Raw genomic sequence first — 24,411 nt, forward strand, 5'->3', positions numbered from 1 at the left:
TGGATAATTACAAAGCGCCAGCAGCTGAAAACGCTGAGAGAAATACAAGAACTGGACAGAATGCCAAAACGGAATACTGGGGAAAGGTGGGGAATAGTGGATAGGATGAGTCTATGTCTGGAAATAGGTTTCCCCGAATAGGGGTATAAATATAGCACCAGATGCTATAGCTCCATATGCCTTGACAAAGAGACCATTGTGGTCAGGAAACGCGTTGGCCGTGGAGCAGAGGGCTAAGGACTTGGGACTCGACACCAGAGGAGGCTGCAGGGACGCCTGTGTTACATCTATCTGCCTTTGTTGTCTGCATTTTTCTGTGTGGACAATATCGTTTGGTGAGAGTCCTATGTACCATATGCCTGTTATTTGTATTTTTTTATTGTCTGTGAATAAAGCGGTATTACACTATACCAGCTTTTCTTATTTCATATTCTACAAGTGAAAAGTGGACCACGTGGGAATCATTCGGTGATTTGACCGCCCCCTACATGCTGTTTTAGTCTACCTTAAAAAAGTAGACCAACTGAAAGGGTACGAGTCCTCCCATGTCCATTAAGGATTGGATGTTATCTCAGCTTGTTTAAGATTGCATTTAATTCACCATAACAGTATTACACTATTGCTGTTTTTCTATTTATTTTTGGGTGTTTGTCCTGAGGAATTGTGGAATAACCCTTGTTGAGCAGCGCCTAGAGGACAGTATTGGTATTTTCTTGTTCGAATGTGTGTCTGGTATGTAAGGTGATTCATATCCTTCAATACTACCTAAGGCAGCGACCCAGCGCACTGGTAATCCAGAAAAATCTTTGTATAAATTCTAAAAGCAGCTCAGTTACGCGTCTAAACTGTTTTCGGCTCTAAAGCCGCCCAGTGTGTATGGGCCAGCGGAGAGCGGTGAGGCCTGGTATTACCAGCAGAAGAGCGAGGGATTGGATGGCTTTCCATAAAGCCTTGCTATGGAATGGAAGGCCGTCCACCCAGGGAAATATCGCTGAACAGGGCGAAAAATTCTCAGTGTGAATGACAACCCGAAGGTAAGTAACTTGCTGTAATGTAATGTCATGTTTTTTTCAGATTTTAATTAAATCTATTTTTAATCAGCCATAAAACTATTGAAAGCTCAGTATGTTAGTTTCCATGGAAACAAATATATGCATGAGAGCCAAGGTGCCGAATGTTAGCAAAGTCTTCTGATATTCAGTTCTGCACTATGAATACGTTGTATGATTAAGGTGGGGAGCAGTCAGGGAGATATATAAAGTAAAAGGAGACAGAGAGAGGTTATACGGGGTAATAAAGGAGATATAGGGAGAGGATATATGGAGTAATAGGAGGAGATATAGGAAGAGATATATGGGGTAATAGGAGGAGATATAGGGAGAGGGTACATGGGGTAATAGGTGGAGATATAGGGAGAGGGTACATGGGGTAATAAAGGAGATATAGGGAGGGAGTATATGGGGGTAATAGGAGGAGATATAGGGAGAGGGTATATGGGGTATAGGAGGAGATATAGGGAGAGGGTATATGGGGTAATGGGAGGAGATATAGGGAGAGGGTATATGGGGTAATAGGAGGAGATATAGGGAGAGGGTATATGGGGTAATAGGAAGAGATCTAGGGAGAGGGTATATGGGGTAATAGGAAGAGATCTAGGGAGAGGGTGTATGGGGTAATAGGATGAGATATAGGGAGTGGGTATATGGGGGTAATAGGAGGAGATATAGGGAGAGGATATATGGGGGTAATAGGAGGAGATATAGGGAGAGGATATATGGAGTAATAGGAGGAGATATAGGGAGGGGTATATGGGGTAATAGGAGGAGATATAGGGAGGGAGTATATGGGGATAATAGGAGGAGATATAGGGAAAGGGTATATGGGGTAATAGGAGGAGATATAGGGAGAGGGTATATGGGGTAATAGGAGGAGATATAGGGAAAGGGTATATGGGGTAATAGGAGGAGATATAGGGAGAGGGTATATGGGGTAATAGGAGGAGATATAGGGAGATGGTATATGGGGTAACAGGAGGAGATATAGGGAGTGGGTATAATTGGTAATAGGAGGAGATATAGGGAGGGGGCATATGGGGTAATAGGAGGAGATATAGGGAGAGGGTATATGGAGTAATAAAGGAGATATGGGGAGGGAGTATATGGGGGTAATAGGAGGAGATATAGGGAGAGGGTGTATGGGGTAATAGGAGGAGGTATAGGGAGAGGGTATATGGGGTAATAGGAGGAGATATAGGGAGAGGGTATATGGGGAAATAGGAGGAGATATAGGGAGAGGGTACATGGGGTAATAAAGGAGATATAGGGAGGGAGTATATGTGGGTAATAGGAGGAGATATAGGGAGAGGGTATATGGAGTAACAGGAGGAGATATAGGGAGAGGTTATATGGGGTAATATAAGGAGACATAGGGGGAGGGTATATGGGGTAATAGGAGGAGATATAGGGAGAGGGTATATGGGGTAATAGGAGGAGATATAGGGAGAGGATATATGGGGTAATAGGAGGAGATATAGGGAGAGGGTATATGGGGTAATAGGAGGAGATATAGGGAGAGGGTATATGGGGTAATAGGAGGAGATATAGGGAGAGGGTATATGGGGTAATAGGAGGAGATATAGGGAGAGGGTATATGGGGTAATAGGAGGAGACATAGGGAGGGGGCATATGGGGTAATAGGACGAGATATAGGGAGAGGGTATATGGGGTAATAGGAAGAGATATAGGGAGAGGGTATATGGGGTAATAGGAGAAGATATAGGGAGAGGGTATATGGGGTAATAGGAGGAGATATAGGGAAAGGGTATATGGGGTAATAGGAGGAGATATAGGGAGAGGGTATTTGGGGTAATAAAGGAGATATGGGGAGGGAGTATATGGGGGTAATAGGAGGAGATATAGGGAGAGGGTATATGGAGTAATAAAGGAGATATGGGGAGGGAGTATATGGGGGTAATAGGAGGAGATATAGGGAGAGGGTATATGGGGTAATAGGAGGAGATATAGGGAGAGGGTATATGGGGTAATAGGAGGAGATATAGGGAGAGGGTATATGGGGGTAATAGGAGGAGATATAGGGAGAGGGTATATGGGGTAATAGGAGAAGATATAGGGAGAGGGTATATGGGGTAATAGGAGGAGATATAGGGAAAGGGTATATGGGGTAATAGGAGGAGATATAGGGAGAGGGTATTTGGGGTAATAAGAGGAGATATAGGGAGATGGTATATGGGGTAATAGGAGGAGATATAGGGAGGGGGCATATGGGGTAATAGGAGGAGATATAGGGAGAGGGTATATGGAGTAATAAAGGAGATATGGGGAGGGAGTATATGGGGGTAATAGGAGGAGATATAGGGAGAGGGTGTACGGGGTAATAGGAGGAGGTATAGGGAGAGGGTATATGGAGTAATAGGAGGAGATATAGGCAGAGGGTATATGAGGTAATAGGAGGAGATATAGGGAGAGGGTGTATGGGGTAATAGGAGGAGATATAGGCAGAGGGTATATGGGGTAATAGGAGGTGATATAGGGAGATGGTATATGGGGTAATAGGAGAAGATATAGGGAGAGGGTATATGGTGTAATAGGAGGAGATATAGGGAGAGGGTGTACGGGGTAATAGGAGGAGATATAGGGAGAGGGTATATGGGACAATAGGAGAAGATATAGGGAGAGGTTATATGGAGTAATAGGAGGAGATATAAGGAGAGGGTATATGGGGTAATAGGAGGAGATATAGGGAGAGGGTATATGGGGTAATAGGAGGAGATATAGGGAGAGGGTATATGGGGTAATAGGAGGAGATATAGGGAGAGGGTATATGGAGTAATAAAGGAGATATGTGGAGGGAGTATATGGGGGTAATAGGAGGAGATATAGGGAGAGGGTGTACGGGGTAATATGATGAGATATAGGGAGAGGGTGTACGGGGTAATATGAGGAGATATAGGGAGAGGGTATATGGGGTAATAGGAGGAGGTATAGGGAGATGGTATATGGGGTAATAGGAGGAGATATAGGGAGAGGGTATATCGGGTAATAGGAGGAGATATAGGGAGAGGGTATATGGGGTAATAGGAGGAGATATAGGGAGAGGGTATATGGGGTAATAGGAGGTATAGGGGGAGGGTATAGGGGGTAATAGGAGGATATATAGGGAGAGGGTATATGGAGTAATAGGAGGAGATATAGGGAGAGGGTTTATGGGGTAATAGGAGGAGATATAGGGAGAGGGTACATGGGGCAATAGGAGGAGATATAGGGAGAGGGTATATGGGGTAATAGGAGGAGATATAGGGAGAGGGTATATGGGGTAATAGGAGGAGATATAGGGAGAGGGTATATGGGGTAATAGGAGGAGATATAGGGAGAGGGTATATGGGGTAATAGGAGATATAGGTAGAGGGTTTATGTGCAGGGCCGGCGCCACCACTAGGCAAATCTAGGCATTTGCCTAGGGCGCCGGCCACTGGAGGGCGGCATTTTGTGCCGCCCGGTTACCTGTCCTACGGCGCTGTGTATTTAAATCTGGCAGCGGGGGTCCCTGCATTCCATTAGAAATCACGAGCGCTATCCGCCGGGCTATGCGGAAGCGCTTCTAGTGTGAAAACTCTGGCAGCACGGCGCACGCTGATCTCAACCAATCAGCGTGCTGCCAGTGTTTTCACACTAGAAGCGCTTCCGCATAGCCCGGCGGATAGAGCTCGTGATTTTTAAAGGACTGCAGGGACCCCCGCTGCCTCCGCCGCCAGATTTAAATACACAGCGCTGCAGGACAGGTACCCCCCCCCCCCGGCACCGGGGCGCCCCCACCCCGACTCGCCTGGGGCGCTCCGGTGCCTTGCAACGGCCCTGTTTATGTGGTAATAGAAGGTGACATAGGGAGAGGGTATATGGAGTAATAGAAGAAGATCTAGGGAGAGGGTATATGGGGTAGTAGGTGGATAAATATGGATGGGATATAGGGAGAATTATTGTAGATACATAAGGGGAAGTATAGGGAGTATTCGCATGACACAATAAGGGAAGGTATATGTGGTACTTAATCAGCCATCGGTGCTCCTTTCCGTGTGGCATAATGTGACTTTTGGCTCAATCTGTGCGGCATAATATGTAAGGGGCAAGTATAAGGGGCCTACTATTGTGTTGCATGATGTGTAAATAGGTATATGGTAAGCTACAATACATTCACAGACACACCCCTTTTTGAGTGACCACAACCCCTATTTCTGGAGTGCGGGGTTTCTCGAATATCTGCTGGAATTATTAAGTGGCCGCCCAGCTGAAATAATTGCCCTCCCCTGCTCTATGCTCACTGGGATGGTAAAGTATGAACAAGTCTTTTTTATATATAAAGAAATCATGAAAAACTCATGTCAACCTTTTTCATGTGTTGACCTATTGACTGTCGACCAATAGTGTTGACCTAATGACCGCATACTGTATTAATGCAGATCAATAGGGGGAGGTATAGGGGATGTACAGTATATGGAATATAATTGTGAATCAATATGAAGATCGTTGAGAAGGTATAGGGAGTATTAATGCAGAGCAGTATCGGAAGGTATAAGGGGTATTAACCCCTTCAATGGCAATCCCGAGAATTTTCCGGGCTGTGTCTCAGTGCCTAGTCTGGAAAGCCCGGAAAATTCTCGGGATTGCCACTGTTTAGAGCCGGGCTCCCTCCCCTCTGCCGCGCCACCTCCTTCCTCCTCCTCCCCTCTGCCGCACCACCTCCTTCCTCCTCCTCCCCTCTGGGTTTTCTATTGAAGTCCCCGGTGCCGGCTTATGACAAGCCGGCTGACGGGGCGCAGGTCCGGGCAGCGGCTGATTGACAGTTCAGAGGCGCTACCCGGACCCAGGGAGGCAGTGGTGTTTTTTTTTATAAGGGAGCGCTCCCCATAAAAAACTCACTCAGTGGGGAGCGCTCCCCCCCCCAAAAAAAAACAGCACTGAAGGGGTTAATGCAGAGCAGTATCAGAAGGTATAGGGAGTATTAATGCAGTAGCAGTATCAGAATGTATAGGGAGTATTAATGCAGTAGCAGTATCAGAATGTATAGGGAGTATTAATGCAGTAGCAGTATCAGAAGGTATAGGGAGTATTAATGCAGAGCAGTATCAGATGGTATAGGGAGTATTAATGCAGAGCAGTATCAGAAGGTATAGGGAGTATAAATCTGAAACAATAAGGGAAGGAGTATCCATATGATAGGTCGACAGTCAATAGGTCGACACCAAATGGTCAACATGCACATGACAATGGTTGACATTTTTTTTTTTTTCTTTTTCTTACTTTACCTTCCACATGGACTCTGACTGGAAATGGCAAAGTGTGCCAAGTGCAGTGCTAGCGAAGCGAGGAACCTGGCTGAAAACAGCGGTACACTATTTGGGCATCCCTGTACTCAAGTGTCGACACAAAAAACATCTTTTCATGTTGGCCTATTGACTGTCGCCATAGACAACGTCAACCCTATGATCCATAAACAAGGGAAGGAAAAGGAAATATTAATGCAGCACAATTAGACAAACCTCCTAAATGTCCCGATTTCCACGGGGCAGTCACATTGCTTTTTGGGGACTGTCCAATCCATGGGCAGTAATTTCCTACAGTGGAGGGGCAAAGCAGCGGTGAATAGATGCTATTTGCATACACCAGGAGCGTTGGGCAACTCACAGAGTGCTGGGTGTGCCCTCATAATGGGAAGCATATATCTGGTAAAAGTGTCAATCATTCGAAGCCAAACATCCTTTTGACGAAGTCATGCCCCCTTTGTGGGTACTTGCACGAGTGCACAAGACACAAAACATGCATGTTAAGAGCAGGTTTGCTTACTTGTTTCCACTCTGGAAAAAAGCCCAGAGGAGAGACTGTCAGCACTGCAGCACTATGGGGGGGGGGGGGGGGGGAGCCTGATGTAGACATCATCAAGCACCGACCCCCCAGTACTGCAAATCCCACAATTTACTGGTCTTTGGAGAAGGGGCGGGACTAAATGATGTGATTTCAATCTTTAGCCCCGCCTCCTCTGCTGAAAACCCACGGATCTCTGGTTAAGAGGCATGAATTAAGGGAAGTAGAGTGTGTAGTAATGCAGAGCAATCATGGGAGTTATATGGAGTAGTGATGCAGAGCAATAAGGGAAGGTATACAGAATAGAAATGAAGAGCAATAAGGGGAGGTATATGGAGTAGTGATGCAGAGCAATAAGGGGAGATACAGAGACTAGTAATGTTATGTAGAGTAATAAGTGGAGGTATAGGGAGTTGTAATGCAGAGCAATAAGGTTAAGTATAGGGAGTAGTAATGCACAGCAATAAGGGGAGGTATAAGGAGTAGTAATGGAGAGCAATAAGGGGAGGTATAGGGAGTAGTAATGCAGAGCAATAAGGGGAGGTATAGGGAGTAGTAATGCAGAGCAATAAGGGGAGGAATAGGGGCAATAAGGGGAGGCATAGGGAGTAGTAATTCAGAGCAATAAGGGGAGGTATAGGGAGTAGTAATGCAGAGCAATAAGGGGAGGAATAGGGGCAATAAGGGGAGGTATAGGGAGTAGTAATTCAGAGCAATAAGGGGAGGTATAGGGAGTTGTAATGCAGAGCAATAAGGGGATGTATAGGGAGTAGTAATGTAGAGCAATAAGGGGAGGTATAGGGAGTAGTAATGTAGAGAAATGAGTGGAGGTATAGGGAGTAGTAATGTAGAGCAATGAGTGGAGGTATAGGGAGTAGTAATGTAGAGCAATAAGGGGAGGTATAGGGAGTAGTAATGTAGAGCAATAAGGGGAGGTATAGGGAGTAGTAATGTAGAGCAATAAGGGGAGGTATATGGAGTAGTAATGTAGAGCAATAAGGGGAGGTATAGGGAGTAGTAATGTAGAGCAATAAGGGGAGGTATAGGGAGTAGTAATGCAGAGCAATAAGGGGAGGTATATGGAGTAGTAATGTTGAGCAATAAGGGGAGGTATAGGGAGTTGTAATGTAGAGCAATAAGGGGAGGTATAGGGAGTAGTAATGTAGAGCAATGAGTGGAGGTATAGGGAGTAGTAATGTAGAGCAATGAGGGGAGGTATAGGGAGTAGTAATGTAGAGCACTGAGTGGAGGTATAGGGAGTAGTAATGTAGAGCAATGAGTGGAGGTATAGGGAGTAGTAATGTAGACTTAGAGTAATGAGTGGAGGTATAGGGAGTAGTAATGTAGAGCAATGAGGGCAGGTATAGGGAGTAGTAATGTAGAGCAATAAGGGGAGGTATAATGAGTAGTAATGTAGTGTAGAGCAATTGGAGAGGTGGAAGGAGCAGTACTGTGAAGCAATAGTAGGCGGTATAGGCACTGGCAGTAGTAGTGTACAGTTATAAGGCGGTACATGGAGTGCTAGTAGTGCCAGCAGGTCCTCCCTCTCACCATACAATACACTAGTAACTCCCTGTGAACAGAATGTTGTTTAGAGTCAGGAGTTCTGCTCTATCTCTCCCTGATCTCTAACTGATTATCCAGGTCAAGTCTGGACACGAGTGTTTGCTCAGTGCAGCTCTAGTTTATCATGTGCTGCTCAGCTATTAACCATTCACATTTTGTACCCCTTTCCTACACCAATAACACAGTAAGTACATTTTAAAACAGTGATTTAAATATAATCCCCAATTACATATACAGTATGTCACCATCCCTTCCATATGGCACCTTCCTTTGCTCCAGTGTGATTCCTTGATAACATGGTTTCAAAGCAGGGTCTGATCTGCAGAGCACGAATGGTGGATTATAGATCGACAATAATTAGGTCGGCACCATAGGGTCAACAGTCAAAAAAGGCCGACCTTTTGCACTGTCAACCTTTTCCGTTTGACCTTGCTGACCTTTTTGCGCCTGTTGACCTATTGACTGTTGACCTTCTGACCGTCTCTGTGTTAATCCACTCCCACAGAGCAGTGTCATGTCGGACCTGCCTGTTGCTGTGTTTTACGGCCAATTCAGCCTGCTGATGTGGGCAGACGGGAGACCGTTCTAATGTTACCTTCAGCTACAACCTGCTCTGAAACTCATGTCAGAGGTCCTCATCTGTGCAGAGAAAGGGCTACAAACGCATCACCCGCTACTCCCCAAAAAAGTGGAGAGTATCCGTTTCACGCCAGTATATATCCCCAGGTACAGAGCGGTAAGTGAAGCCGTATTTCTCGAAGACCCATGTGTTTGATGAATAGCATTGATGATAGATTTTTAATAGCGTTGCGGTAAGTACAAAATAAATCAGTCTGAGTGGCGCATTTTGATAAGTAACCGTTGTATTGAGGAATAATCGGGGAGCAGCCAATCATAGCATGAGGGGAAGCAGATTCCATTACAGCAGGAGGCTCACAAGGGGCCTTATTCTAGTTCACCCTTTCTGACAAAATCCTTCTTAGATGGACAAAACCATGTGCACTGCAGGTGGGGCAGATGTTACTTGTGCAGAGAGAATTAGATTTGGGTGGGGTTTTACTTCAAAGTGAGATCTATATTGCAGTGTAAAAATAAAGCAGTCAGTATTTACCCTGCACAGAAACAAAATAACTCACCCAAATCTAATTCTATCTGCACCTATTACATCTGCCCCACCTGCAATGCATATGGTTTTGTCCATCTAAGAAGGATTTTGTCAGAAAGAGTGAACTAGATCCCTATATTTTTCTTTAATCGAGAGTCTTGCGTTTTACAGGGACAATTGTGCTAATCAAATCCACCGTTCTCACAGCCAAGAATTTCCTTTCTACTATTGGGATTTCCCCTGTGTACTAAACACACCTATGTGTGAGCCAAATATCAGCCCTCTATTTATTGACATAAAGGCTTAGTTGTCACAGTACAAGTGACACATGACAAATCTCCCTCGTCCATGTATACACAAAGTTCTATAGCTGGAGCCATTAACAAAGATATTTACCTGGAACCTTTACCTCCCAACACAGCTCTGCCGCCACCAGTTGACAACCGACTGAGGTGGGACTCACAGCATGACATCGAAGGGCAGCATGAAGAGAGCTTCTGTGGTCAGTGTTAGGCTGGTCGGCAACGGAGAAACCATGGAGAAATCCGTGCAGAGGCTGGTAAGGAAACTCTCTCCGAACTCTATTGTTGTCCTTAATGTTGTATAATGACAGAATCATTGGGGATGATGCTTATGTCACCGTATTCATGATTGGGGAGTGTGTCTGGAATGTATTAGCACTGAAAAAGTAATCATATTCCCCCCAGCACTCTATAATGGACTAGACAAAGAGACATACATCCTACATGATAATAGTAATGCAGAGATCTCTGGTACACCCATTTGCACAACGATGGAAGCCCCCAGCCATGGCAAGGCATCTCTGCTCTGGTGGTCCTACCCTACATGATAATAGTAATGCAGAGATCTCTGGTACACCCATTTGCACAAAAATGGTAAACCACCTGCATCTCTGCTCTATTGGTCCTTCCCTGCATGACATTTCAAAACTATTTCTGGTCATGCATTTATGTATTTCTAATCTGAAAGCCAACTTACCTGGAGGCACCTCAAGTTCCTCCAATATGGGACTACAAGGATCAGCATACTCTCCAACTCCCCACCATGCCTCTCAGAACAGTGATACACAGAATGGTATTTTTTCAAATCAATGCATTGGTGTTTTTGTCTGCACATGCCTTAGAACCAAGTCTAAGTGTAAAGCCCAAGTCAAACTTGTTTCAGTAGCGACTGAGAGGGCATAATTGGACTGTAGTATTCTCAGGGGGTGTGTAGTCAGGACATGGACATGACTTTGGGGGATTTGTGGAGATGGACGTAAGCAGAGATACGCCTTTCTCCAGATGTCTCTATTGCACCTTATATAGCAGTGGTGCCATGGCCCATCTGTTGTATAACTGCACATCCCAGCATGCCCTGCCAGTTTTAGCAATCCATTCTATAATATATGTGGCAGGGCATGCTGGGATGTATAGTTCCACAACAGATGGAGGGCCATCAGTTTGACACCACTGTGTATAGACTGGGTGCCGGATGACCTCCTGACAGTCGAGATTCCACTGGTTAGTATACCAACATTGGAATCCCGACTGCTAAATGCTCGACAGTTGGGGTCCTGACATACTGGGGATATTTTCCCTTGTGGGGGTCTATTACCCCCCATAGAGGGAGAATAGAACCTGTGGTGAGCCACCAAGCCCGCAGCGCAGAAGGCCCACAAGGGGCTTGGATGTGGCCCCCCGTCAGAGTACTGGCAGCCGGGATTCCGATGTTGTTATTTTGACTGTTGGAATCCGGACTATCGGGCCGCCATATCACACCCGTATAGATGCAGCCCACATTACACCCACAGTGCATTCACAGAAATATTTGCTGAGTTTGTAGTATCTATACAACCACCCCTATCTGTAGTCACATCATGTGCCCTTGTACAAGCCCTAGTTACTTTTAGAGATGGCCATCAACCCGCGATCACTGGATTTTGAGCAATGGTAACTACTTTTACCATGGATGCTGGAGAACCAGATGGTTTCCCACAATAGATGCAACCACTCCCCTTAAAACTTATAAATGGCATACTTGCCTACATTTGAAAACGGGTTTCAGGGAGATTATAGTTGGCAATAGAATTTTTTGCAAAGCGTCCCCATTGAGGGGGCGTGCCATGCTCCACCCAAAGGGCATGTCTAGTTCCATATATGGAGAGATTGTGAAAAGAGATTGTCAAAGAGGCATCTAGAAGCGTGGGTGTGTGCTGCTACATCTGAGAGGAATCTTGTAAAATGACTTAGATCCAAATGTAGATGAGCCCCAGAGCAGTCAGTAAGAGATACTATACTTGGCAAAGTGCTGGGAATGGTGCTGATGATCCAATGTAACTGTATCTGTCTCTCATTCCTTTTTTCCCCAAAAATGTAACAGTGTAATGTGGGCTAGGTGACATGAGGGAGATTGCTAGCCTAATGAGGGAGAGAGGGAGATTGCTGCTATTTCAGGGAGTCTCCTGCAGAATGCAGGAGGGTAGGCAACTATGATAAATGGTCACATGTCAAACCCTTTCCAATGAAATCCTAATTGCGAGTGGCACCTTGATGCACGCGCAGTGCGACCGCGGCACATGTGCCATCTGCCAAACATCGGCCATAGCTACTTCTCTGAATTAGGCCCGATACTGATTTCTTTTGAATAAACATGATATTTGTGTTCGTTTTGTAATATGAAAACTATCATGGTATCTATTCATTAGCATATAATGTATATACTGTATAATGGAACATTGCCTCTCTCTTTGTCCTCCATATCTAGCTTCCAGTAAAGAACAAACCTACACTGGGTAATGTATCAGTCACCAACCAGGCATCGTGGAGTATATCGGGTCTGCTCGCTGCACAGAGGATGACAAAGAACCTGAAGGTACATCAATATTATTATTATTTTCATTGCCTTTTATTTATAAGGCGCCACATGTGTTTCGCAGCGCTGTACAGAGGGCATACAATGCAACAGTACAGGGTGACAGAACTTAACATTACAGTAAATAAATAAAATAAAAAAGAGTACAGGAAACAAAAAGCACCACAATACAATACAAACTACAGCTTAGATGTAAGTAGCAGGAGAGAGCTATCAGCTTTATTGGCAAAGTATACTTGGGTATACTAGAAATTAGATTTGGATTGTTGTGCAACATCCAGGGTAGGAACAAGTAAAACAGTGACAGTACAGATATATATCACATATATATATATATATATATATATATATATATATATATATATATATATATATATATATATATATATCTCCTATATATTTGGCTACATCTCACTCAAAGTGGGTGTCTGTGTCTATAACGCTCTGTTCCTGGACTTTCCTCTTAATGGGGGTTATTCTAGTTCATTCTTTCTGACAAAATCCTTCTTAGATGGACAAAACCATGTGCACTGTGGGTGGGGCAGATGTAACTTGTGCAGAGAGAATTAGATTTGGGTGGGGTTTTACTTCAAAGTGAGATCTATATTGCAGTGTAAAATCATGCAGTCAGTATTTTCCCTGCACAGAAACAAAAAAACTCACCCAAATCTAATTATCTCTGCACATGTTACATCTGCCCCCCTGCAGTGCACATGGTTTTGTCCATCTAAGAAGGATTTTGTCAGAAAGAATGAACTAGAATAGACCCCTATGTGTGATTGCCTTCATCTGTGCTGAACACCTTTCTGAGAAATTAACCTGTTTTAAAACAGGTGATGGCAATCATACATTAAGGGGAAGTCTAGAAACAAGAGCATTGTGTCCCTCCTGGAGAGGGTCATGTTGGGAGGTATGTGACAGAGAACCAGCCCAGTGAGCCCACAGACAGTGCCAGACACCCACTGCCTTCCCATGTTGCCCAGCACTGCTACTCCACAGCCACCAGGTGAGCGCCCCCCTCCCGCGATTTGCGGCAAAACCTCCCCCCCCCGCGCACCCTCCCCTCCCGCGATTCGCGGCAAAAACACCCGCTCCCCCGCGACCCCCCCTACCGCGATTCGCAGCAAAAACACCCCCGCGACCCCCCCCTCCCGTGATTCGCTGCAAAAAGAACCCCCCCACGACCCCTCCCACAATTCGCGGCATAACCACCACCCCGCGACCCCCCCTCCCGCGAATCGCGGCAAACCCTCCCCCGTGACCCCCCCCCCCCCCCCGATTCGCGGAAAAAACAACCCCCTGCGACCTCCCTCCCGCGATTCGCGGCAAAAATAACCCCCCCCGTGACCCCCCCTTGCACGATTGGCGGCACCCCCCTGCGACCCCCCTCCCGCGATTCGCGGCACCCCCCCCGCAATTCGCAGCAGCCCCAGGATTAAATGGCACATGCAAAACACTGACATGGCTATGGTCGACAATGAAAAAGGTTGACATGAGTTTTTGAAGATTTATTTTTACTTTTTTTAATTTTTTCATATTCATTGTCATGTGTCGACATGGACACCAATGAAGTGACACACTTATGTCAACATTTACATGTGTTGACCTTTCTGTGTTGATTTTTTCTTGTGGCGATTCGCGTCACACCCCCCGTAACCCCCCCTCCCGCGATTCGCGGCACCCCCCGTGACCCCCCACCTCCCGCAATTCGCGGCAACCCCCCACCGGAACCCCTGTGAACCCCGCCCTCCCGCGATTCGCGGCACCCACCCCCGCGACCCCCCCTCCCGCAATTCGCGGCACCCCCCCCCCGTGATTCGCGGCAGCTCCAGATTAAAATTGCACATGGAAAACACTGACATGGCTATGGTCGAAAATGAAAAAGGTTGACATGAGTTTTTGTCATTTTTTTGTCATTTTTTGAATATTTTCATATTCATTCTCATGTGTCGACATGGACACCAATGAAGTGCCACACTTATGTCAACATTTACATGTGTTCACCTTTCTGTGTTGATTTTTTTCTTGTGGCGATTCGCGTCACACCCCCCGCAACCCCCCCTCCGGCGATTCCCGGCACCCCCCACGCGACCCCCCCCTCCCGCAATTCGCGCCAACCCCCCACCGGAACCCCCATGAACCCCGCTCTGCCGCGATTCACGGCACCCACCCCCCGCAACCCCCCCCTCCCGCAAATCGCAGCACCCCCCGCGATTCGCGGCAGCCCCAGGATTAAATGGCACATGCAAAACACTGGCACGGCTATGGTCGACAATGAAAAAGGTTGACATGAGTTTTTGAAGATTTATTTCATTTTTTTAATGCTCTCATATTCATTGTCATGTGTCAACATGGACACCAATGAAGTGGCACACTTATGTCAACATTTACATGTGTTGACCTTTCTGTGTTGATTTTTTCTTGTGGCGATTCGCGTCACACCCTCCCGCAACCTCCCCTCCCGCGATTCGCGGCACCCCCCGTGACCCCCCACCTCCCGCAATTCGCGGCAACCCCCCACCGGAACCCCTGTGAACCCCGCCCTCCCGCGATTCGTGGCACCCAACCCCGCGACCCCCCCCCCCCTCCCGCAATTCGCTGCACCCCCCGTGATTCGCGGCAGCTCCAGAATTAAATTGCACATGGAAAACACTGACATGGCTATGGTCGACAATGAAAATGGTTGACATGAGTTTTTGAAGTTTTTTTTTTTCATTTTTTGAATATTTTCATATTCATTCTCATGTGTCAACATGGACACCAATGAAGTGCCACACTTATGTCAACATTTACATGTGTTGACCTTTCTGTGTTGAATTTTTCTTGTGGCGATTTGCGTCACACCCCCCCCCCCACAACCCCCAATCCCACGATTCACGGCACACACACCTTCCCCGCGATTCTCGGCACCCCACCCCGTGACCCCCCCCTCCCGTGATTCACGGCACACCCCCGCGACCCCCCCCCCTCCCATGATTCGCCGCAACCCCCGCCCCGTAACCCCCCCTCCCGCGATTTGCGGCACCCACCCCCGCGACCCCCCCTCCCGCAATTCGCGGCACCCCCCTGCGATTCGCGGCAGCTCCAGAATTAAATTGCACATGGAAAACACTGACATGGCTATGGTTGACAATGAAAAAGGTTGACATGAGTTTTTGAAGTTTTTTTTTTTCATTTTTTGAATGTTTTCATATTCATTCTCATGTGTCGACATGGACACCAATGAAGTGCCACACTTATGTCAACATTTACATGTGTTGACCTTTCTGTGTTGATTTTTTCTTGTGGTGATTCGCGTCACACCCCCCCACCCCCCTCCGCAACCCCCACTCCCGCGATTCACGGCACACACACACACCCCCGCGATTCTCGGCACCCCACCCCGTGACCCCCCCTCCCGTGATTCACGGCACACCCCCCGCGACCCCCCTTACCATAATTCGCCGCAACCCCCACCCCCGTAACCCCCCTCCCGCGTTTTGCGGCAACCCACCCCGCGACCCCCCTCCCGCGATTCTCTGCAATCCCTCCCCTCCCGCGATTCGCAGCATCCACCCCCCACAACCCCCCCCCCTCCTGCAATTCGCGGCACCCCCCGCGACCCCCCCTCCTGCAATTCGCGGCACCCTCCGCGACCCCCCCTCCCGCGATTTGCGGACACCTAAGTTGCAATACAGGGCATCTTTCATACAATTCTAACCATATTTCTCATATACAAACGTTCACAAATTAAGGGGGCGCAGCCCCTTACGACGGTGTGAAGAGCGCCCGTAGGGCGCGATGAATCACCTAGTATATATATATATATATATATATATATATATATATGTACGTACAGATATGCACTAGACGTGTCCTGGTTAGGGACATGGTAAACATATATTTACTGAGCTGCACAGCACCCAGGCAGCCATTCAGTGGCACCACTAGGTCATTGCAAAAGCCAGCTATGTAAACAGTAAAACACAGTACAGATATGGAACACTGCAGAAGAGACACGGGGTACATATTTATGGCTGGTTTATGGAGGGTTGTGTGAAGGGGAAGCCATTTGTTTGTATCAGTGACACAGAAAGGGGAGGTAGGGCCTGTTGGAAGGGCGCAGGTTCCTGTGACCCCCTTCCCTGTTGCATGAAGCCGCAGTTGCAGAAAGAGAGAGGACTGCTGCTGCAGCAGCCTCTCTCCCCAGCCAAGTACTCGCACACCCTGCCACCCAACAGAATGGATACCTTTTATCAGAACTCATGTACCGGTGGGGATCCGCATAGACTTTACATAGACAATGATTGGGAATAGTAAAGTGTGCCAGGCACAGCAGTGGCAGAACAAGGCACCTAACCTGAAGCATGGCATCGGAGGTGGTGCATTAACTGGGGGTCCACGTACTCAGGGGTTAACATTGAAACACAAGAAAAGTGATAACCTCCTGTGTCCACCTTTTTTCCATGTTGTCCTTTTGCGGTTGACCTAGGCACTGTTGACCTTATGATCAGGGTTGCCTACTTTTAAAGTCTCCTCTCTGGGAGAAGCTCGGAGAGGAGACTGTAAGGGTCTGATGTAAACTTCATCAAGCTCCGCCCCAGTACTGGAAAGTCCACAATTTGCGGGTCTTCAGAGAGGGGCTAAATTACGCAATTTGCATCTTTAGCTATGCCCCTCCTCCCACAAAAAGCCGCAAATCTCTGGATTTATTGCTGTGGTCAGGGAGGTTCGGGGGGTGCCGCCAGTTTTCGGGAGGGTTGCCCACCTTTCCGGGGGGTCCGTGAGGGGGGAACTGATTTTCAGGAGCCTTTCCCGCCATTCCAGGAGGGTAGGCAACTCTGCCTTTGATCCATATGTTTTTGCATTAGTAAGTGCAGTGCAATTTCTGGTATCAGTTGGTGCATCCTGTTTTTTATTTCATTTGCAGCCAGCTCGCACGTTTCAGTTTATAGTTATGTGTTGTGATACAGTTTTTGTGCTCTAATCATTGTGCCCCCCCCCCCGAAACTCAGGGCCTCGTATGTAAGTCACCTTTGTGCTAACCTTTTGCCAGGCCTAGCCATGATGATGTGGTCATGCCAGGGTTGCCGAGAGTCTCCCGAAAATCGGGTCCCCCTCCCGTCCCCCCGGAAGGGTGGGCAACCCTCCCGGAATCTGGGGGACCCCCCTGAGCCCCCCGAATCGCGACATATAAATGCCGCAACCCCCGGGTCTCAGAGGAGGGGGCGGAGCTAAAATTGCACAATCGTGTCATTTTAGCCCCGCCCCCTCCATGGAGATAAGTAATTTCCCGTAATGGGGGCGGGGCTTAATGATGTCACAGTCAAGCCCCACCCCCCGATCGGGTAAGGAAAGTCTCCTCTCCGGAAGGTCTCCTCTCCTTGAATGCGGAGAGGAGCATTTAAAAATCGGCAACTCTGGGTCATGCTGTCACATGCCTGGTTCCATCCCAAAATGTTAAATGCCAAAGTATATGCTGTAATATGGCAGTCAGGAGCTGGCTGGTAGTATATCACTCTTTGTCAATACCCCCCAGGCCTTGGCTTCTGGAAGGGCCTGGGCAGCTAATTAAAAATTTTGCCCACCGCAACCCCCCCGACTGCCTCCACTGCGCTCAGTGTGCAGAACAAAGCAGGTCCCGGAGCGCAGACTTAGTCACCCCAGGATGCCGGCGGCCAATTAAAATGCTGCACCGGCTTTTGAGCCATCAGAGCTCATGTACCAGCAGCCAATCAGAGCAGCTGCCGAAACGCTCACCAGCCGGTGCTGCATTTTAATTGGCCACTGGCAACATGAGTTGAAGAAGCCTGCGCTCCGGGACCTCCGGGCTGCAGCTCAGCAGAAGAGGATATGGGGGAGCGGGTACCGGGTTACGGTAAGTCAAGTGAGGAAGGGGGGCCCGGACTGGAAATGAGTCCCGGGCCCCAAAATTCCTGATGGCAGCCCTGAATGCAACTAACGTGGGTACTATACTATAAGTAGACAAAAAGGCTGTTGATAAAAATAAAATAGTTTCTGCATCTGTTGTGCCAATATATACCACAAGGTGGTGCTATATGAAACAGGATCATCAGCACCATGGACATTTATTAGAAAAATATGTAAATACTAGAAATGCCCTTCTTTCCTGCTTACTCCTGTGTTCCCATGCAATAACAACATGGATGGGAACACACATTTACATAAAGAAATACATTAAAATATTGTTGCTAGATTGTGGTTTAAATGTTCAGTAGGGTAGTCATATGCATATTATTATTATTATTACTGCATATTCTGTGGTGCTTTACTGTTGGGCAACTAGTACAACAAGCCTGTGTAGTAACAGACAGAGAGGTAAGAGGGAGCTGCTCTCAAGCTTGTTATTTCTGAAATATCACATCTCCCAACATTGACCAGGACCCCTCGTGCACCTCGAGTCGCACACGTGCAGGAAAAGGAAGTGGAGCCTTGCCAGGAATGGACGGGGCCTCACCGAGCTCCTGAAAAAGGGAGGGCAGCCTTGCCGAAAAGAGGGCAGAGTCTGGCATCACCCAGTGCCATCCCTCTGTGTACCCAGCATTCTCTAAGATGCTGGGCTGACCCCAGGCTCTCACTGCACTGTAGGGATGGCCATCACAGTGATCGCCATCAATAGTTGCCACCGATGGTGATAGTGCAACTACTCATCGATGTTCGCATACAAAATCTGTTTGGTTATGCTGTGCCTTTGATAGAGGGAAACTACCTGGCAAAACTATTCTACATCGGCCATAAACCATCGATGATTATGGATCATTGATGGTTGATTGTTGGCCTTGCCTACTGTACAGTGTATAGATGTCATACACAGAGCAGCGGTGATAGTGCTCCCCTCCGGTCACTGCAGCCTTTGGGAGAGACAGCGGAACAGTCCTAGTAAAAATGGGGACTGTTGGAAGGTAGGGAATGTCAGTGTATTTAGTGGATGTACACATTTTCCATATTTACATTTTTTGAGTTATGAATAATCTGCTCTGCATACTACATACAGTTGTGCTCATAAGTTTACACACCCTAGCAGATTTTCTGCCCATTTGCCAGAGAATATGAATGATAACTCACTCATGGTTAGTGATTGGGTGAAGCCATTTATTGTCAAACAACTGTGTTTGCTCTTTTTAAATCATAATGGAAACAGAAACTACCCAAATGACCCTGATAAAAAGTTTACATACCCCAGTTCTTAATACCGTGTATTGCCCCCTTTAACACCAATGACAGCTTGAAGTCTTTTGTGGTAGTTGTGGACGAGGCTCTTTATTTTCTCAGATGGTAAAGCTGCCCATTCTTTTTGGAAAAAACCCTCCAGTTCCTGTAAATTCTTGGGCTGTCCTACATGAACTGCACGTTTGAGATCTCCCCAGAATGGCTCAGTAATATTGAGGTCAGGAGACTGAGATGGCCACTCCAGAACCTTCATTTTATTCTGCTGTAGCCAATGACAGGTCGACTTGGCCTTGTGTTTTGGATCATTGTCATGTTGGAACATCCAAGTACGTCCCATGCGCAGCTTCTGGGCTGATGAGTGCAAATTTTCCTCCAGTATTTTGTCCCAGTGCCTGTCATCAGCGGGCGGATTGGCCCACCGGGAAACCCGGGCCATTTCCCGGTGGGCCGGTCCAGATTTGGCTGGGCCACCGACCGTGCTACGAGGGCCGTCCGGCGCTGGAGAGATGACATCATCCTATGGGCAAGATACTTGCGGCCAAGATACTTGCGGCCCAGTACTCCCCCCCCCCCCCCCCCCCCCGGGTCAATAGCATTTTGTTAAAGCGGCAATCATTTACAATTCAAAATCACAGTGGTTTTGCAGTGTAAATGGTTGCTGGAGATTTCTTACCAAATCTCTCACTTTCTGAATCTCTCATCCTATTTAATGTCCCCCAATGCGTTTATATATAATAGATGTCATTTCAGGCTCCACTTTACTGTACAGTGACAGTGTGTACAGTCACGGTCCTCACGAGACTGGTTCTACAAGGAGCACCTGTTGGGAGTGGCTCTTCCTATTAGTAATCAGTACTTTTTATTAGGCCACGTCCACGTCTAGACAGATGGTGTAAGGAAGTGATTTCATGTCTATAAGTCTAGGGAACTGAGGCAGCAGTGCTTAATGGCAATTCCGAAAGTTTTATTTTCTTTACTCACCCATTAAGGCCAAACAGAAATACAACAAAGGGGCTGTAACTGTACCCAAAAACTTCTTATAGGTAATCTGATCCAATTTCTGTTCTCTTGTGTTTCCTTCAGGAGAGGAGGGCTCAGAAAGTGGCCAAGAAGATTGAAATTGTAGAGCCTCAGGTGAGTGTCGGGGAGCCTTATTATAACCATCAGCTCATTGTTGTCTACTTTACAAAGGCAATGTGCAGATTCTAGCAGACACTCCTGTCCAGGATAGTCCCTGCATGGACTACATGTAAATGGACGGGGGGATGTCCAGGTGGCCGCAGTGGGAGGGTTTATAATACACAGATGAAGACAATTCTGCCTGTCAGCTTGCTGCACTCCACACACACACACCCCACCACTACCAGGGCTGTCAGCTTGCTGCACTCCCCCCCCCCCCCCCCCCTCCAACAGGGTGGTCACAGTCTGGACCAAGGGGGGGTGCACATCAGTGGTGTAACCAGTGGCGTAACTACAAATTTTTCACCCCCCTGCCAAATATTAAGGCAGCACCCCCCACCCAAGAGAGTTAACAAGCTCTACCCCCCACCCCCCGCAGGCCGGTACGGTACCTCCTAGCGCTGGCATTTCTGATGGGTCCCCAGCTCTCCCAGCTCCGGCTGCTAATAACAAGTGACACCCGGAAAATGGCTGCCCCCATAATGCAGACAGCTTTTGAGGTATGGGGGCAGCCATTTTCTGTGTGTCACTTTCTGTTAGCAGCCGGAGCCGGCCCGGGTCCCGACAGAAGCGCCAGCGGCAGGAGGTACCAGCGGGCGGGGTGCGCTTCGCTGGCAGACGGGCAGCCAATGTTGGGAGCATTTTTAGAAGTAGGAGCCGCGTCTCACCTACCCGGCATCCGGCAGCAGCAAGGGGAGCGGCCCGGCCACACTGTCACTGACAGCTAGCCGGGAAACCTGGCACAGGAGTAGCCAGACGCCCGGCTCCCCACACCCAGAAGCGCCGGCGGGCGGACAGCAGCAGGTAACTATAGACCCGCAGTCCCCCGCGCCCACACCTTCTTAGCGCCTCCCCGCCACCGCGGGGGCTGCGGGACTATAGTTACGCCACTGGGTGTAACTATAAATTTTTCTCCCCCATGCCAAAAAAAAATTGTGGCACCCCCCCCCCCCAGTCCCCCCCCTTCTTTAGTAAAACATGACAATGGTGCAGACTTGTTACCTGGGCCACTGTGTGCCACCATGTGTAGTGCTGCAGCTCCCCAGGAATGACGTGCGCCCATGCGGCATAACAGGGAGGACATCCTGTCCGCTGACATACTGTAGCCTTCCGTCACCAGCCTCAGCTTCCAAGGACCAACCAGGGATACTAGCAGAAATGTGTGCAGGTAATGACACTGGCTGTCCCCAGGTGCAGAGGAGGCGAGTAGTCTGGGGTACGCAGCTACAGTACACAGCCACCGCCGCCCACTACTACTGAGTGACAGCCAGTAGTAGTGGGAATGGACATGGGGGAGACAGAGAGGTAATGTGTGTGGGGCATTATTGGGGGGGGGGCGCCTAAAAATATTTTGGCTCGGGGGAGAAAAATTTATAGTTGCGCCACTCCTGCACACACTGGGAAATCATACGGTGGTGAGCGGCTTGTGAATGGATTTGCAATATTTTCGCATGTCGGACTGAGCAATTTGCAGGCTTGGATGAGGCAGGAGTTCATTCTGATCGCACGGCTCTGAAAATGAGCTGCCCAGTGATCAGGTTTGAATTAGGCCCATAAGCCCCATAATCATTCCTAATAGCCCTAACAATGTAATCCCCAACAGATAAATAAACATTGCAGCCAGAAAACTGCCATTATGTAATAGATTTAACATTGCTCCCAGTGTGTTATTGTCAATGTTTTATTTTTCTTGTTGACCCCAGCCTCCGTCATTCGCCTCTCGCCCCAAGGAGAAGGTCCAGCTCCCAGTCATCAGACGCATCCTAGAGAGCTACCTTCCTGTCCAGCTGGCGGGGATGACCTATGACCCCACAAAGGTGCCATCACTAGTGAAAGAGATCAGCGAGGAGGTCAGAAGCCAAGTGAAGAGGGTCCTGCCTACAAGATACAAGATGCTATGTGTGGTGACCATGGGTGAGAGGGGACAAGAAGACATCACCGTGGTCAGCCGCTGCCTCTGGGACCCTCATGCTGATAACTATGTGCCTTACTTGTATCAGAACGACAGCATCTTCTGTGTGGTGTCTGTCTATACTGTATTCTGCGAGTGACATTGCACCCAACACCCGTATATATGATTAGCACCCTGTCTGTACTATACGATATGACTGTCACTAAGTGTGTCCTTGTTATTGTGTATACAACACTTCTGTGAATCAAAAGACGCCCACTTCCTGCCGATCATCTTGCGAATGGCTTTCAAAGGAAAAAAGTAGCAGGTTTTCATTACGGCATCGCCTCACACAGGCGTACTACGTTCATATGCATGCACAGTCTAATGATAATTGGCTGCGGTGCTAATTCGCACAGCAGCAATCAGGACTGAATTAGGCCCAGAATCTCAGATATTTACAGGTGTAATAACACTGAAAAAAAGCTGGAGGCTATGCTGGGAAATAAGGCCACAAACACCAAGTGGGTCTAGACGAGCAAGCTAAAGTCCATTATATCCGTGCTTTTAGTACTGTTGATTGTATCGTATCTGGTACAAAAAGCACAGTGTTCATCGCACCGTGTATGGGCACCTATAGAAATGTCACACTAATCTATATAATGTATACCGGGATGTGGACAGGATCCCAGTGGTTGCAATCAAGGGCATTGAAAGTGCCGCCGGTAGGGTGTGGCCAATGGTAGGGGGGGTTGCTAAGCACCTGTAATAAATAAATAAAGAGAATTTGCAGGGGGTGCTGGCTGTGTGCCAGAGAATAGGCTGCTGCAGCTGCCTCTCTCCACCGCTCATCACTGAGCAGCATGTGCTGAGCGGGGAGAGAGGCTGTGCTGTTGCAGCAGCCTGTCCTTTCTACTCCAACTGCCCGGTCTCTTCAGCGGGTGACACGGGACCCTCCATCAGTACCAGCTCCCCCACTCTCGACGGTACTGGTTGCAATCCTGATAGTCAAATTCTCAAAAGATCCCAATGAATACTGGGGGTAGGGTTAGGCATGAGGGGGAGGGTAGGCTGGAGAGCGGGGACAGTGGGTTAGTATTTGAATACACACCAGAAACTATTGGGATTTTTAACATTGGGATGCGGTTGTCAGCATTCTGACCCTCAGGATTTTAACCGCCGGGACAATACAGTTTTACCTGCTGATTGAGGTGATCATACTGCTGCTGACAATGCCTCAATGGTCTGGTATTCCAGGTGGGATTGTGATACGGATATGTGACTCCTGGTGGCAGTGTAACATCGCTCTGGCATTCCAGGTGGTAGTGTGACTTTTTTTATTTGGACACATGCCTAATTCAGACCTGATCGCAAAGCTGCTTTTTTAGCAAATGGACAAAACTATATGGGCTAGATGTAACATGTGCAGAGAGTTAGATTTTGGTGAGCCATTTCTGTGCAGGGTAAGTACTGGCTACTTTATTCTTACACTGCAATTTAGATTTCAGTTTGAACACACCGCACCCAAATCTAGAGGGTTGTATACATGGTGCGATTCCTGTTCTATTCAATCCTGATTCGATCGGGATCGAATCGCACGACATAGTGTACCCATTCAATTTTGACTATGGAGTACAGATCTGTACTATATCTGTTCTATATAGTCTTGCCTGTACAGTCTTTTTTTTATTCAATATAGACTGAACAGGAGCATGCATCGACATCGAATCAGGATCAAATGTGGCTGAAAG

At 47.7% G+C, this 24,411-nt stretch overlaps 1 protein-coding gene across 2 annotated transcripts; it reads left to right on the forward strand.

Annotated features, from left to right (window-relative positions):
• Positions 1-806: 806 nt before the first annotated feature.
• On the forward strand, positions 807-22,934 carry LOC146075683 (dynein light chain Tctex-type protein 2B-like). Of its 2 annotated transcripts, none has more exons than XM_083185158.1 (5): positions 807-1,034; positions 9,968-10,105; positions 12,313-12,420; positions 20,674-20,724; positions 22,473-22,934. In XM_083185158.1, the coding sequence occupies exons 2-5, from the start codon at positions 10,013-10,015 to the stop codon at positions 22,818-22,820; spliced, it is 600 nt and encodes a 199-aa protein (XP_083041284.1). In that variant the 5' UTR covers positions 807-1,034; positions 9,968-10,012; the 3' UTR covers positions 22,821-22,934. The 2 variants fall into 2 exon arrangements, with proteins under 2 accessions (XP_083041284.1, XP_083041283.1); XM_083185157.1 differs by lacking the exon at positions 807-1,034 and adding an exon at positions 8,902-9,177.
• Positions 22,935-24,411: the final 1,477 nt, after the last annotated feature.

Source organism: Crinia signifera, chromosome 4, assembly GCF_055691185.1.
Source record: "Crinia signifera chromosome 4, ASM5569118v1, whole genome shotgun sequence".
NCBI classification, from domain to species: domain Eukaryota; kingdom Metazoa; phylum Chordata; class Amphibia; order Anura; family Myobatrachidae; genus Crinia; species Crinia signifera.